This window comes from Rhinolophus hipposideros, assembly GCF_964194185.1.
Source record: "Rhinolophus hipposideros genome assembly, chromosome: 1".
NCBI lineage: Eukaryota > Metazoa > Chordata > Mammalia > Chiroptera > Rhinolophidae > Rhinolophus > Rhinolophus hipposideros.
Window position 1 is genome coordinate 90125361 of NC_138047.1, and position 16924 is coordinate 90142284.

Below are 16924 nucleotides of genomic sequence, written 5' to 3' on the forward strand. Positions count from 1 at the left end.
ACAGACATTTGCCTTTGTCTAGCCTGAATACCGTTTTCTGGATATAATCTCACCCCACCTTCCTGACACTTGGTGCCTTAACAGAGCCCTAAGTCTTCTAAACTATTGCAGCTTCATATCCTTCCTCCAGGCCCTAATCAAAATCACCATTTCTTAAGAACTATTGATCTTTGTGAGGTGTTGACCTAGTTATCAGCTTAAAACAATTTGCATCCACATGTGCCAGTGACGGAAGAGAACTCTTTCAGAGGTCATTTGCAATTTAAAAGAGCTGCTCCTTAGAATACCCGGGCTTTGAGTTGTAAGGTATTTCTCAGCTCCTACTTCACCTGTGGCCCAAGGCTCCCAAATGAAGTCATATTCTCTCTTGTAGATCTCCATCCTTAGAAAACCAAGTACATGTTTCTCTTTACAGATATGCCAGGCTTTCAGCTTTAAAAATGGCTGCTCAGCATGGGCAGTCAGAATGAAGATGGAACTTTTTCCTTCACCAGAGACCATGGGTTGGCACAGGGAATGAATAACATCTGCAGGAATACATAAATTGACAGATAGACTCATGCATGTGTTCGGGCATAGATGTATCTATGTTTTTCACAGATAAGGATCTCCAGAAACATACTGAAAATCCATATGCTCTCATGCTTTTTCTTTTTTACTCCCTCAAAATATGTCAGAAGTCTACTGTGTGGCCAGTGCCTCCCTTACTTGTCTTAAATATTTGTTGTAGGTTAGTTTTATATTTCTTTTAAAGGTATGGTGTCTACAACATCACTAAGGAAAGAGCGGAAATCAGAGAATTGCTCATTTGCTACTGAACCAAGAGTCATACACCCTGCAGAGAAGGCAAGGACTCTAGCCAACACAGCAGGTAGCCTTTTATCACAAAGACATCTACCCAGCAGGGAAAGAAAATAACAGTTAGTACGCTCCCAGTCTGATGTAAAAGTGGTCACACCATCGTCCTGTGATCCAATGTGGATGGATCTTCAGGCCACCTAGCACCAAAGTCAAGGCCCTTTGTCATTTGCTCAACAAACATTTATGACTTTCTCCTATGTGCTGAGAACTCTGGTAGGCTCTGGGAAGTCCGTGATGGACAAGACACACTTGTGGGGGGAAACCGTCTAAGTTTTACTTATTCTTTTACTTATATGTATTATTTCTGCCCTGTCCCATCTATCAAGGTAAGGGCTCTGTTCTCATCATCATTTTAATTACATCCCAAAGCCTTGCAGTGTATATTAGAGATAGAGCAAATGAACTCATTCTCTATAAAATGAATGGCTAAAAACACATGAAAGAAAAGGGTTTTGAAAAAGTTAGAGATAGAAGATTATTCCCAGAGAGTTCAAAGTGTGGAATTACTTCCTAAGGACTTTCGTCCTTTTTCTAGATATAGCCTCAAAAATAAAGTTAGGGTTCAAGTGAATGGCCTAATTCTTGAGGGTATTTTTTAAAATCATATATGAGATAGTTGTTTACGAATCATGGTAATTACTTGGATCTTCAAATTATACCCATAGCATTTTTTTTTTTTTTGCATAGTAGGAAGTGTAGTTTATGACAGGTAAGTATTGGGAAAATTAGGCCTATTCTCAGTTATCCTTTCAGGAAGGTTTTACCCAGATAAGTCTGAAAACATACTGTCACCGAAAGCACACATTTCACAACTTCCTCTAAATGCTTTCAGCACTCTTTAGTTCGAACTGAATATTTCTTCATAGACTTTATAAATTTCTTAAGTAAACTCTATCAGAATTGTGAAAAAGCTGTGCATTACTTCAGTCTCCTCACCTTAGCAATAATAATTAATGGTGCTGTTCCTCACAGATTGCTCTGAAGAGCAATCAGCAAACATAGATCCAACGCTTTGAAACGGAAGAAGTGTGATGCACATATAATCTATCATTTTTCTGTTCTATAATCTTCTTTGTACTATGTTAATTCCATGAGGACAGAGACTCTTAGTATTCTTCACATACCCAGTACCAGTGAGAATATTAGATGTGAATCCTCTTTAGGTTTTGTAATGGAGAATGAATTATTGTCTTGTTTAAAATGTCAAAATGCTAAAATATGTAGGGGAATGGTTGGTTTGTTCTGAGTCTATTTTCATCTGACTATAGGCACCTCCCCACATGGTAAATTCCAGTATTCACAAAGGAGGCTGGTCAAGGGATTTGAGGTGGATGACAACAGTTGGGAACACGGGTTGGGCACAGAGGAAGTCTATGGAAGGGTAGGAATCAATGGGGACATGTTCAAAGATTAAAAAAAAAAAAAAGCAGAGGATAGAAAAAAAAAAAGAGAATAGACTTCTCCAAAGCTTTTTGCTGTTAATAAATCCTGCTGTAATAAGTTGCTGTTGACCATTTTGATTCAGTTTAATAGTAGATTAAAATCCTTGGGGATGTAGAAATGTTTTGTTTTGATTTATTATGTTTTTCTAACAGTAGATAGCCACTGTTTCCCATCCCAAACAATCTGGAGTGGTGGTTCCCTTTCAACTGCTTTCAGAATAAAACATTTTTTTTTTTTAACGTAACAAGCAAGAAGAGGAACACACATGTACACAAACACAACTGAAACACAGGGTGCACAAGGTAATGTTAACTCTCACGTACTAGGAATTTTTCTGATTTCCTATCATTCTAATGTGGTAGAGACTCACAAACGGACTCATGCCCCAATAGTGAATTGCACCTCGAATTTGCAAAATGTTACCTTAGAATGTTCTTTATGAAAGTGTTCATAAATATCTCCTCTATGTGGTGGCGCATCAGGTTATCCCCAATTTCTGGACTTTTTTTGTCTATAATTTGCTTTTCAGTTGATCCGATTTGTAACAGGATTCACAGTTTTAAGTATATCTAAGGAAGTTTACTACTTAGGATGTAGAAACAGGACATTCCCAGAAGCAGAAAGTGGTAAGATTTCTTTTCACCAGTTTCTTACGCTGGGCCCTGTGCTCAAAATAAAATAAGAGGTTGAGGGTAGTTAGGTTATAGTCAGGAATTTCACTATAGTCTCAATGGTATTTCTGAAGTTTTCCTTTTTGCAAAATTAAATAAACAGCTAATAAATAAAAAGCCTGAAATATATACATTAGAGATTTACGTGGGCTAGCGTGCATTTCCTATCAGTCCAAACTTTAATGTTGTTCTGATATTTATTTATTTTGCCTAAAGGCCTTTTACAGTAAAAATAATTCACCCAAAAAATCTCTAGAATCTAGCATCCTTGGTCAGTATTTCAAAACTTGGGGAGAACTTTCATAGGGCAGATGATGTGGTAAATGTATTATAAAATTGTCCAATTTTACATGTGGAACACGTATTTTAGTCACATAAACAGATGCAACATAACAAATGGAGACATAAATGTACATAGAGGGACAAGGAAGAGGATTCCGAGACAGACAGAAAATCATTTATACAACTCAAATTCAGCCACTTGCTCTCTCAACAATGTGTTATGTCATATGCCAAAATCTCAGAAGCTGCTTGAATTTATGTTATCTGACATCAAAAAGAATAGCCTTCAGATAAATGTGGTCCATGAAAACAAGAAGCCACATATGCCTTCTAAATGTGAACACAGTGACTTCGGTAGATCTAATTAAAAGGTGCCAAATTTCCCCAAGGAATTGAAGGAAAAACAAACAAACAAACACCTTGAAAATTCTATAGCTACTTCGATATTTCAAAATTAAGGAAAAAGCGATCCACTGGCAGTTCCTGTGCTAAACACAAAATGAATCTCTCAAATTTGTTGTACAGCCAATGTTTTTTATAAATATTTCTCCGAGTCCTTGTATACACATATGTGGGAGCACACACAAACACACACACAGTGGTATTTAGAAATGCACGCACAGAATGAGCAAGAGACACTATTCCCTGAGTAACTGTCTCACTGGCCTGGAAAAGGCTGTGATGACATAACACTTTAAAAATATTGATCCCTTTAAGATTTTATTGAAAGTCGGTATTTAATATATTATAGACAAAGACATAATAGACTTAATTTTCCTTGGTTCACACAAAGCCAGAGTTTTAAAATCATTGTTGAAATATGCTTTGGGATTTTTTAAAAGACTTTACAATTAAGTTCTGCTAACTACTTCTTTGAGAATGGTGTTCCTGGTGACTTAGACATCCATTAGTAGCACATTTCTTTATTAATACTGTTTCTTTTAGGTTTATTTATTTTAATACTATCTTTCCTTAAACAAGGAGGAAAAAAAAACAAACTTGAAAATCAAATGCACAACAAGTGGAACAAGCAGTGATTGGCTGATACCCCACGGCCAAGGTCAGGCTCCAGCAGGTTTCGGAGTAGCAAGGTCATCAGAGTATGGTACATAATGGAGCATCATATTAGAGTGGAATTCAGCCAAACACAGTAATGTATGGATGTAGACGCATCTGAAAGAAGGAAAATAAAGATTTATGCAGGTAAAAGAAAAAAAAAAATGAAAAAATTTTCCCCAGTGTCTTATGCCCAATCAGAATGATCTAGAACTTTTGAAGCAGGGTATATTTATTTGCAAATTATGCATTTGTAAACAATAAATATGCACGCGGGTGGGGGGAAGTTAACTTGTCAGAGGAATCCTACTTGGAAGCTTTAACAGTTTTTTTGTGTGTGTGAGTGTGTGTTGTTTGTACACAGCATTGGAGTTCAATACAAACATCACTAAATTCCTGAAAATAAAGCTTTATTCTGCCTTTAAAACATTAATTCACCAGAAGTGATAATTAAGATTAGTTTTAGTGGTTTCAGCTCAATTCTTCTTGGAATGTGATTTCTCCCACAACACTAATGCTAAATAAAGCACTGTGTAATGTTCTGAAACAGAGTTCCTGCTTTAGAAAAGATTCTAAGAGCTTTTAAAATAAATAAGAAAGGCAAAGCTGACTCAAAATATATATAGATAAACAGATCTTACAATTTCTACACAGTTATCGTAAAGTAATGGATGGAGAACTTTGCTACAGTCTAGAAATTGGTTATAAACAGCTTAAACATAAAGCACTAAACAAGTATTATTCTAAATTTCCTATAAACCTCTACCACTACTCTCTCCCAGGGAGGAAAAAAAATGATGTTAAAATGCCTAATAGCATTGGTGGCAATGGCAAAGCAATGGTTTCGTCATGTTACATTTAATTTTAAAAATAGTCCAGATTTCATTTTGAAATTTATAAATTTAATCATTTATATGTTAGTATGTAAATTTAGAATCTAATGCACTAGATTTGTTAACTGCCTATCAAGGAGGCAATCCAATTAAAAAATAACAAAATGTCATTCTTCTAAACATTTGCTAGAAAACAAATTTAGAGGAAAAATTAGTGTATTATGGATGTTACTAAGGTAAGTGCACAGTTGGTATGTGCAGAGTTGGAAAAAATGCAAAGGAGCACAGCAGCCAAAGGGAATCATCAGTATTGATGGAAAGGCTATATATCCCAATGAGAGTATACAGAAAGTTTCATATATAATGTATAGAAAGATTTTATTAATGTCTATGGAAAATATGTTTTTATTGAGGATATACTAAATGCTCTTTATAGGTACTTACATCTACTGTCACTGTTCTACTACAATGACAAATTCTGTCAATTAACTTGTTGAATATATGTTCTAAACCATGTTAAGCTACTTTAATGTATATCAGCAATTGCTATCTTACATAAGGGGGAAACAAACATTAATTGCTTTTAAAAATCTATAAAATTTGAGCTACAATGTGCCCAATAATTTAAAAAGAAAAACTAGAGCCTAGAGTAGCATTATATTCTAGGATTATATGTAAAAATGTCAGTCTATATAGCCAAATATATAGTTATACATACATAAGTAAATCTCAACCGATTTCTGTCACTATTGAAATATATACAGAGGGTGTTTTAGAAATTCAATTTCTTTTTTCCTAGAGTTAGTATGATAATAAAAAAAATATCATTATACCCCTGATAATCTTGTGATCACAATCAAATTGCTTTTTCATGCCAGGCCTCAGTTTCCTGTTCTGTAAAATGAGGAGACTAGTTTAGTTGACATTTTTTAATTCTAAAATGTGATGATTCTAGTTATTTTAGATACAGACATTAAGCAGTTAATCATGATACATTTTGATTTTGCATGAGTTTAAAGTTCAAATATTTTTTGCATACCAGTCTATGAATACCACAGTGAAATAAAAGTCTAATGGCACCATAGTTCATTTATATAAATTCACTTCTATGTGTTTCTGTGTGTGGAAGGGGAGTGGAGAGAGAGCGTGTGAGAGAGCGAGAGAGAGGGAAAGAGGGAGAGAAAGATTTCCATCTATACCATGTGCATACTTTTGAAATATGTAATTACTCAAAAACTGAAAGATAACAAGAAAGAATGATTTGGCTATATTTATCCAGCTGCACGATCTGCTTAAAATCTTTAAATTGATCTTTGTGGTCTTCAGTCTAAGTCATTGACTTAAGATAAGGCTCAAATTGTCATATCTGGACTTCCATAAAAATTTGTATGTTCATTGATGATCAAATCAGTGTATTACCCTTTCCTTATTTCATCCAGAGATCCAGGTCATATTGCCTTAGCAGATACTTCCTGACTAAAGATACAGCCTAACTTTCATCAATTAGCCTCTTGTCTATACTATTAAGCCGAAGATACCAGAAATCCCACCAGATGCAGATTCAATGTGGCTTTGAAAGCCCTCTTGGTTACAGACAGGAGAACCATATTGTACAAATTATGCTTACAGAATTAAAACTGGAAGCTGTGGTTGGCATCACTTTGCAGATGCATTTCCGCTATAACATATATAGTGTATTTTACATACACAAATTGATATTTAGTTTTCTCAGGGCTTAGAACTCTAATAGACGATGGCAAGTCACATCATCCATTTGCTTCCAAAATTGAAGTAATTAAAATAAAAAATGTGCCATATAGTTTACTAAGAATATATACAATGAATACTGAGCACAATTTGATCAATTAAAGAGAACATTATTCAGACTATGTTCTGCAGTTCCTTACGCAAGGAAAACTGTCATTGGAGTTAATATGAATTTTTCTCGAATATTTCAGGATCAGCTACAAATGGATTTTTAAATTAATGTTTATTCAAGTTGTATCCTTTATACCCTTGCCAAAAATAAAGTACCTTGCTTTCCATTTACTAAGTACAATAAAATTTTTACTTGACAGTGCATTATCTAAATAACAGCATATCCAGGATAAACTCAAAGGACATGAACATAATAAGCAAAGTGGTAATTACACTTTTATATTGTCTACTAATATTCTGGAATTATGTTAATTTCTTAAGAAAATTGAAAAAATACTGAACACTGTAAAGCACTAGAGATTTAAAAATAAATAGAAAAGTCAAATTTTTCTGCTTTTATTTTACAAATTAAAAACACAGTTGTATTTCCAAATCACAAAACTTTAAAAACCACCAAGACCAGGTTAACCAAGCAAAGGAAGAATGAAATGAAAAGACGGACACTTAGTCTCAGTAATGCTGTCAATGACCCATGGTTTGCTCAACTCGACACATTATTTACTTGAGACCAATGGTTTCAACTGGAAAGGTCTACACTACAAAAACCTGGGCTACATGATCAGTTTTCCTAATGTATGAATTTTAGAAATAATTCCAGCAACTCTACAACACACATCTCCTAGCTTTTGCCCACTAGTAACTATAGAATCTTTATTTGAATAGCTCTAGAGCTGTGAAAACAAACCAAAACGTGTGTGTGTGTGTGGGGGGGGCATTATTTACAAACTTTTATTTCTACAAAGCTGTTTAACTTATTATAATGTAACTGTTAAGAGGACTTCGGAGCAACACTTCAAAATGTTTAATATTGAACACTGTAACTGGAACCACTTCCATTATATCACAAGTAAAGAACTATGACAAGGCAATTCCGGAAATGTATAAATAAAATAAAGGCTTTCCGTCAAATAAAATCTCAGAGTTTTAATTAATTCCTACAATAAGGAATTAAAAGATGGCAACCCTCAAGATTTTCCTTAGCTAAATTCAGTATCAAAGAGGGGAAATTATAACAAAACCCTGCATTAATTTTTTAAAATTTTATTTTACATCATGTGTACTCAAAGAAAATACATTTTGGCAGTATGTAAAAAACTAAAGATAACACCTTTTTAAAGTAGAAATAGAAAATCATCTACTTATGGTACAAACAAAAATCAGAACAAAAAAAGATCCTGTTTATTATGTCAGATGTCTAAACAGAATGTAACTTTGTAAACAGATCCCTTGTCCCCTGACAGCAATATTGAGATGAAGCGTATCAATTACTATTACCAATTACATTAAGGGGAATGTATTCCATTCGCCTTTATTTCATTTTAGGTCTGCTATGTATTGTGGTTAAAACTTTATACATCTGTTGAATACCTAACGACATACAAATTTTCCAAAGTCACTTTTGGCAAATCTGCATGATTTATTCCAGTGGCTTTGTATGGCATGTGGACGTTTTTGCTCATCTAAGAGACTAACACCATACATTTGTTTATTTATAAGCATATCACTTTGCCTTTTAAACAGGATGCCACAACATTCTTGATATTGACTGTTTTAAATATTCAAGAATATAGAGCTAATCCTAGTTGATGAGTCAAATAAAGCTTAGGTGACAGCACAGAACATGAGGTAGTTACATAAAATCATCTATAAATCTGCCACTGATGTGTCCACTCAAAAGCTTAAGGTTCCACAATTTAGAATGCAAATGGCATTCAGCCACAAGACAAAAAGTTCTATTAGAATGACAGCTGAGAAATAAATATTCTGCAGTGAGATCTCTTCACAGGCTTTTGCATTACAAATTACCATTTTCTGGGGAAATTTCTACAGACCTCAATTTATTTATGGGTGTTTATAACTAATCTTACAAAAGTGCTATTATTTTAACTGGAATTGTCCTTGTTTACAAACAGAACAAAACAAAATCGGCTTCTAACTCTAGATAAAGGGATGACACAACTTATATAAACTTTCCACTTGTCAAATTTCAGTTTAATAGAAATAAATAACTCAGGCTCACATGCATCAAAAAGACATATTTTCAAAAGTTACTTGATGCAATGTAGTGCAAGCCTGTGTTTTCTTGGATTGCTTTGATTATTGGATATAAAAGCATATTAACTGTTTCTTCTTATCCAAATAGCTACAATAAAGTATTACATACAGAAAATATTTATTTAGGAAACTAATTTTTAAAATTATGAAAGCAATAAGGAATTACTAGCTCTTGTTTTATAATATATTTAACATGCCCATCAATATCATTTTTAATGAAGCTATAAAATAACTTTTTTTCTTTGCCTCAATTCTTCTCGGATCACATTCCACATGCAAAGCATATTCAATAGAAAAACTGTTATTCAATATTATCTGACAGTTATAAATGTGTTTCTTGAGATGAGTTCTAGAATTAAGAAACAAGTGATTTATTAGCAGATTTATTTGTGGAGTTGCTAAAGCATTAAGACACAGAAGTTTCCAAAAGATTTTAGTTCTGTGTGTCAAAATTTGATGGGTGTACAAAGTGAACTTCATGAGTATTACATATATCACACAAGCGACATTTTCAAAAATAAAATTTATATTTTCTGAAGTATCTCAATATACACTTTTTGATTGTTTCCACATTTCACTGAGAAATAACTGTGCCAAATATTCCATACAACCTTCATAGTTTCAGTATATTACAAGGCATACCAAAATATTGCACACAGTGCATGGAACATGAATATTTGTGTCACTTGGCTTAAATAATACGTGGTTCATAAAGTGTACTTTTACTTATAAACTTTTAATACCAAACATGAAGAATGCAAATGCTGACTGCATAATCTCATAGAAGTCGAATTGTTATAGATATCAAAATATTAAAAATGTGATTTTGCATGACATTTGCATATCATTAAACATTTTTAAACCAGCCATGTTGTCAACGTAGTCAGTATTTCAGTATCTCAGACTTGGTACAACATTTGCATGAGTCAGCACCTGTTTATCTGTAAAATCCTGCATAATGTGTAAGGCAGCTAAAACTGTATAGTGTTCAAGTTGCATAGACACCAGTAGTAACTAGAAATTTTCTCTCTATGCAATTATCCACTTAGAAGCCACAAGTTAAAATAATTTCAGATTAAAGCTAACCACCCAAATTATATATATATATATGTGTATATATATATATATATATATATATATACACACACACACACACACGCGCGCACACACACACACACACACATTCTGGAAACATGAAATGTAGGATGAATTGGGGCTGTCAAGTACAAAGAGGTACAAAACATCATATACTTTGAATATTTTCTTTAGTAGCTTAGTAAACGTTAGTCTAACTTGCAAAATACAGTGGCCACCTTGCATAGATGGCCTCTACCACACTCATGGTGCATGAATTAACATTCAATTCCTGCTATTAAACTTTTAAATCACAGCTTTAAAAAAAGAGAAGACCAAACTTTGCAGAACATGCTCTGTCTCCAAGTTATTAGCCCTCTCTGGGATATTTAAATATACTGGGATGCAGCTTACCTGTTTGCTGTACTTGTTATTGGTTTGACAGCTGTATTCAGAGCAGTGATCAGATCCAATTGAAATGTTGTCTCCTGCTCCCACAAATGTGTTGGCTGGTGGTAGGTCTTGTACTGCCTGGTGCTTTTTCCCTGCAGTTGGAGACTGGGGGTGAAGCTGGACAGTAGGCAATGGGGAACTAGATTTGTAATGCCTGGCTAGGTCAGGACTACCAGGCCCACCGTTAACAGATCGGTAGCGGCCCATGCCTGGGCTGTCTGACAGCTTCTCATTGACACTATCATACCGCTGTCCATTTGGTTTAGAGGCTTCTACAGTGACAATGCTGCTGTAGAGAGGCTGCTTCGATTTTTTGTTTTTCTTGTCCTTTTTAGGTTTTTTAGATTTGTCATGCTGTTGGGGCGTAAAAAAGTCTTCGTGATCTTTTTTGCCAGCTTCATAGCCATTTTTATTTTTGGACCGGCAGTACCTTGCCATCACTACAATTAAGATGATGAGAATCACTGTCATAATTCCAGCAACCACCCCAATGACAATGCTGAGTCTCTGTTTGCTCATTTCATAGCTTGGGTCCCCAGCTATATCCTGGGTAAGCGGGGTGTGCAAACTTCTGGCTATCTGGGAGTCAATCACAGTTGCATTAGACACACTTTCATTGACAAACACATGCAGTAGCGTCGTGGTGGACTGGGACGGCTGCCCACTGTCATTCACTTGCACCACCAACCTGTGCAAGCCGTAGTGCTTCTGGGTGAGTTTTCCCACTAAGGAAACCACACCACTGGTGGAATCAATCTCAAATAGCTTGAAGGGATTCCCTCCCACAATGCTGTAGTTAAGGTCTGCATTGATGCCATCATCACTGTCTGTTGCCAACACTGTAGCTACGACTGTCCTGACATTACTTGAAGGTGGCAGTAAAGTGTAGGAAATGTTTCTGGGAAGGGTAATTGTGGGAGCATTGTCATTTTCGTCCATAACAAAGAGAGAGACTGTGGCTGTGGCAGATCGGGGAGGGTCTCCTCCATCCACAGCCTTGACTCTGAATGTATATGTGGTCTGATGTTCCCGGTCAAAAGACGTAGTGGAGTAAATGGTCCCAGTGTCATTTTCAATGGAAAAAATGTTACTGTTCTCCTCTATGTACAGGCTCATGTCCGCATTGCGCCCCTTGTCAGCATCCATCACAGTGACCATCCCCACGGGGCTGTTGGGCTGCAAGTTTTCTTTCACATAAAAGGTAAAGACGTCCTGCATAAACTTAGGGTCATTGTCATTCTTGTCAGCCACCTGAACGATCACCGTGGTGCTGCCCTGCAGCACCGGGATGCCTTTGTCTTTGGCGTTAACTTTAAACTCATACCTGTCAGTCTGCTCGCGGTCCAGCACCGTATTGACAAGAATGTCTCCAGAATCCGGATCGATGGCAAAAATCCCCATCACAGAGGAGTCCAGCGAGTAGGCGATCTCCGCGTTTTTCCCGCTGTCAGCGTCTGTCGCCAGCACTGTGGCCACCCTCTCGCCAGGTATGTTGTTCTCAGGAAAGTAAACCTCCACCACCGACTGTCCGAAGACGGGAGGGTTGTCGTTGGTATCTCCCACCTTGACAACCAGGGAGTTGTTGCTGGAGAGGCTGGGGCTGCCTGAATCCACCGCCACTATGACCACGTTGAACTCCCGGTTGGTCTCATAGTCCAAAGGGGCCGAGGTGTGCAGGAAATACTTTTTCTTGTTCTGGTCGCCCTCTGTGTCGCTGGCCGGCTTGAGCTGGAAGGGCACGTCTCCCACCACGGTGCAGGTGACCACCCCATTCTCGCCTTGGTCTCGGTCGGACACTTGCACCAGTGCAATGGGGGTGTCGACCAGAACGTCCTCGGCCACGTTGGCCACCCCATCCTTGAGTGGGATACGCCCAATCTTGCGGATTTCAATGGACGGCACGTTGTCGTTCTCATCCTTGATATTGAGGACCACGGTGGCCTTGTCGGTCTTGGGGGGCTGCCCGCGGTCGCGGGCCATGACGGTGAAGCGCAGCTGGTTCACTTCCTCGCGGTCGATACGGTGCAGGACACTGAGCCAGCCGGACGTCTCGTCGAGGCGCAGCAGCCGTCGCACCGACTCGGTAGCCGCCCCGAACACGTACTCGATCTGCCCGTTGACCCCCACGTCCAGGTCGGTCGCACGCAGCTGCAGAATGGGGGTCCCCGGGGCGCTGTTCTCCGCCAGGTCGGCCTCGTACACGCTCTTCTCGAAGCGGGGGCTGTTGTCGTTCACGTCGGTGATGAGCACCCTCAGGATGGCCTGGGAGGAGCGAGGCGGCTCGCCACCGTCTCGCACTCGCAGGGTGAGCTCGTAGGAGTCGCGCTGCTCGCGGTCCAGCGCCCCCTTGACGATCAGCTGCGGCTGCTTCTCGCCATCCGGGGTATCGGCCACCTGCAGTTCGAACACGCTGCTGCGGCCCGCGGGGTTGGCCCCGCCGCCGCTCTCCGGCGCGTCCAGCCGCCGCTTGGAGCCGCCTGGGCCGCCGCCGCTCGCGCCGTTCCCGCCGCCCCCGGGGTAGGGGGCGCTGTCTGCAGGCCCGGCGCGCCGGCCCTCGCCGCCGCTGCTGCCACCCCCGGGCTCCTGGAGCAGCTCGTAGCGCTCGATGCCGTTGCGGCCGAAGTCACGGTCCGTGGCGGTGGGCAGCAGGTAGAGCGTGCCCACTGGCCGGTTCTCCTCGACCGTGAGGGTGAGCACGGGCGACGGGAAGGTGGGCGTGTTGTCGTTGATGTCGAGCACGATGACTCGACCCTCGAACAGGTCCACCCAGCTTTGGGAGGGCCCGATCACCGACACCTCGAAGTCCAGGAAGCACTCGTTTTCGTCGAAGATCATCTGACACTGGGGCAGCTTCTCGCGGTCGATGCGCCGCTCACTCGTGCTCAGCTCTCCCGTGAGGTTGTCGATCTTCAGGTACTCCGAGCCTGACTCCAGGCTGAAAGTCACCTCACCCGAGCCGGTCACGATGCCCAGGTCCGAGGCGACGTTGCCGATGCGGACGTCCGCTGGGCCTTCCTCCGCCAGTCGGTATCGGAGGAGTTGCTTGGCGGCCGCCAGGCTGAGCGAAAGCGGCAAGAAGAGACAGCAGCCCAGGCACCAGCCGCGCGCCCACCCCATGGTCCGCATCCTCAGCATCTTCTCCTGCTGCTGCTGTTACTGCTCCTTCTAATCACAGCCCCCGCTGCGCCCCCCTCCTCCGGGGCCGGCCGCCTGCCCTCCTAGCCCTCTCCCCTCTCCGGGAAAGGAAGGAACAAGCGAGAGGAAGAGGAGGGAGGGGGCAAGAGCAGCGTGCAGAGTCGGCCAGGGGGAACCAGTGATAGTTACTTCTTTTTTTCCCCCCCTCCTGTTTCTTCCGAAAGTTATTGTTTCATAATTCATGCAATGGGTGCTAATCGCCCGCTCACCGGCCGCCGTTCAGTCGCAGTACTCACAGTTCACGGGACACTGCGCGCCGCTGGCTCGGCGCCCCCCCGGAGTCATCCCTGCAGCGGACGGAGGATCCCGGGCTCCCGTCCCCACTCAGTCGGAAGGGGCCGGTACCGCTCCGGCAAGAGGGCGGTGGAGCCGGGAAAGCGGCGGGGAGCGAGCCTGCAGCCTCCCCCGCCTGCCAACCCTGCTCGTCTTTGCTGCTGCTACTGGAGTTGAGTCCAATTCACGTTTCAGCCACTCATTCCAGCTCCAGCTTCTGCTCCGGCTGCCCAGGCAAACGTGAGTCGCTTCCTACACGAGGCGCTGGGGTCAGCAACAAGCCAGTCTCAACTCCGACTCCGCTCAGGCAGCCGGGGAGCCAATCCACCGACCCAGAACGAAAAACCCCCGGTCAGGTCGCTTCGGGCACCGTGCAGCTGAGACCACCCGCGCTACAGAGCGGTCCGCGTCCGGGTTCTCCCCTCGCGCGGAAGAGCAGCCCTAGCCATCTTCAGAGACGCCCAGAGAGAGTCAGTCCCTTCTCACTCCCGAAATCTCGCTTTTCTCTTTTTGCTTAACAACTCTGCGCAAGGTCATTAGTCACGAAGCCGCCGACTGGAACCGCAGCAGCAGTTCGCCGGCGGGGGCGAAGGCTGAGCCGTGCGCACCGCGCGGTGCCCAAGTTTGGGTTCGCAGCCGCAGAGTCCGTGCCTTTCCTCACCTGCATTCGGCCCGCATGTCGGAGCACTGGGATCTGCAGCGCTGTGCGCGATTCAGGGAGGAGATTGCAGCCTCTCTCTCCTCCCGCTCTCTCCGTTCCCTCCCCTCCCTCCCTCCCTTTCCTCCTCCCTCCTCCTCCTCTTTCCTCCCTCCTCTCCTTTCCCCTTTCCCCTTCTCCCACTCTCTCTCCTGCACGCTCCCTCTCCTTCCTCCCAGTCCCGATGCAAACAACTCGAGCTGAACTTGATCCCTTTGCAGTTCAAAGGTGAGCAAACCAGGTTCTGTGCGCAGGCGACGTTGGCCGGGCGAAAGCCCCCGGCCCGGCTCCCCCAACGGCAATTAACAAAGATGCCCAATTCTGTCCGGATTTCCGAAGAAAAGCCAAAGGCATTGGGGAGGGGGGAGAGAGGGAGGTGGAGTCAGAGACAGCTGCCAAGTAGCTTAAAAAAAAAAAAAAACCCACAACAGTTTGCCAAGGGTGTAAAAGTGCCAGTCGGTTGTTGCCTCGGAAGTGCCCTGGCACGGCGGGTGAATTCCGTAGTTGTCTCGTCCCCTTTGGCGTCTGGAGAGTCTGGTGCGGGTGCTCCCGCCGCCCCTTGGCCTGTCACAGCTCGAAGATACTGAATGGCAAGTGGGAAGCTCCCGCTCACTACCCGCAAGCCGGAAACCCACAAGTTTGCCCAAAGTGGTGGTTGCTGCTGGGAGCTCGCTGGCTCTGTCGCTGCTCAAGCTTGTCCCTGCTGCTGCTGCTGCTGCGGCGGCGGCGGCGGCGGCGATAGCAGCGGTGGAGCAGAAACTACACACTCGCAGAGAGGGAGGGAGGAGTGTCGCGGGGAGGGAGACAGGAGAGAGTACTTGTCAGCCACCGCGCTCGGAAAAGCCCAGCTTCTGCTCCGGGGGCCACTCCGAGTATGCACAGTCCCAGCCTGTCTCCCGTTAGCCAAAGTCTGCCCCCCGCCCCCTCTTCCCCTTCCCCGGCGTGTGTAGCCATTGTCTTGGGGGAGGGGGGGATTGGTTTCCTTCCCTCCGGCTGGTAAAATTCCTCCTCTATCTAATGCCGAGTGCGTGTGTGAGAGCGCTGGAGCGGATGTCAGGAAACATTTCCCCTTCTCCCATTTCTCAGAGAATGTCCCCCACCCCACCAAGTATCACGGGTTTGCGAGTTAGTGTCTCGGTGATGGCATGGTTACCGGTGGCTTAGAGGGCTCCGCGTGCGCCCAGGGAGCCCCGCTGATGTTCGGAGAAACCGGAAGGGTCGCGATGGTTAAGAGAACATTCAACTCCCGAGAGCGGGAGAGGAATCCTTTTTTGAGACCGCAGACTTCGGAGGACTGGGGTCGGGGGTGGTAGAGGTGCCTGTCTTTGTTTAAAAGCTTGGCAGTCCTGTCCTTGTGCTTGCTTACTGGGATAGACCTTGTGTGTGAGCGCGCGCCGGGGGGAAAAAAACGCGCGTTTGAAGCCTCGGTATTATTTTCTCAGCAAAACCCGGCAGCCTTCAGTAACTGGCAAACCGTAGCGTCACCTATCTGGATAAAAGGGAAATAAACTTTAACAACAACTTTGTGTACCGAAGTGTTCCTAGGTCCTTTCCTTCTTTTGACTGTGTGACTCTTGATCGTACGTGGTATTCCACCACGCGAGGCTCCCCCAGTTTTCAGTCACGGCCCCCGGAGCCCGCTCCATCAAATCTCAGTTTTAGTTATGTTATCTGAACTGTAGCCCTTTACTCTTCATTTATTTCGGCGGCGGTTAAACGAGGGGGTCCCGCTAGGAGTAAGGGAGTTAAAACAGGCAGTAGATATTTCCATCTCAAAAGAGCAAAGGGGCTGTTTGCTGGAATTTGGTTGGTCCTCGGCTCGCCTGCCCAATCTATAGGCATTGAAGTGCCTCCCCTCAAAGGACAATGTAAAGCAAAAAGAAAAAAGAAAGAAAGAAAGAAATCTGTTCAGAGTGGGTATCGAGACCTGTGTGAGGAGGCAGAACGATTTAAATAAGACAAACAGCAATAAAGTCTACGAGCAGATGTAGCGCGCCGTTGTTTGGGCGGGCGCAGCCAGCAGGAATGGGGGTAGAGGCGGCAGAGATTTCCAAGCTCTCCCCAGGGTGGATCGCGGAGGTGCGGAGGTGGAA

General features: G+C 42.7%; 1 protein-coding gene across 8 annotated transcripts in view; it reads right to left on the minus strand.

Annotated features, from left to right (window-relative positions):
- PCDH7 (protocadherin 7) overlaps nucleotides 1-14882 on the minus strand; it is a 409833-nt gene extending 394951 nt beyond the window's left edge. For 5 of the 8 annotated variants that reach the window (XM_081056069.1, XM_081056068.1, XM_081056070.1 and 2 more), the window contains exon 1: nucleotides 10628-13939. In XM_081056069.1, coding sequence (XP_080912195.1) covers nucleotides 10628-13801 — 3174 coding nt within the window. In that variant the 5' untranslated portion in view covers nucleotides 13802-13939. Of the gene's footprint in view, nucleotides 1-2541; nucleotides 4431-5979; nucleotides 6041-10627 lie in introns of those variants that run through there. The other 3 variants (XM_081056071.1, XM_081056073.1, XM_081056067.1) reach the window with 3 other exon arrangements.
- Between the last annotated feature and the right edge of the window lie 2042 nt (nucleotides 14883-16924).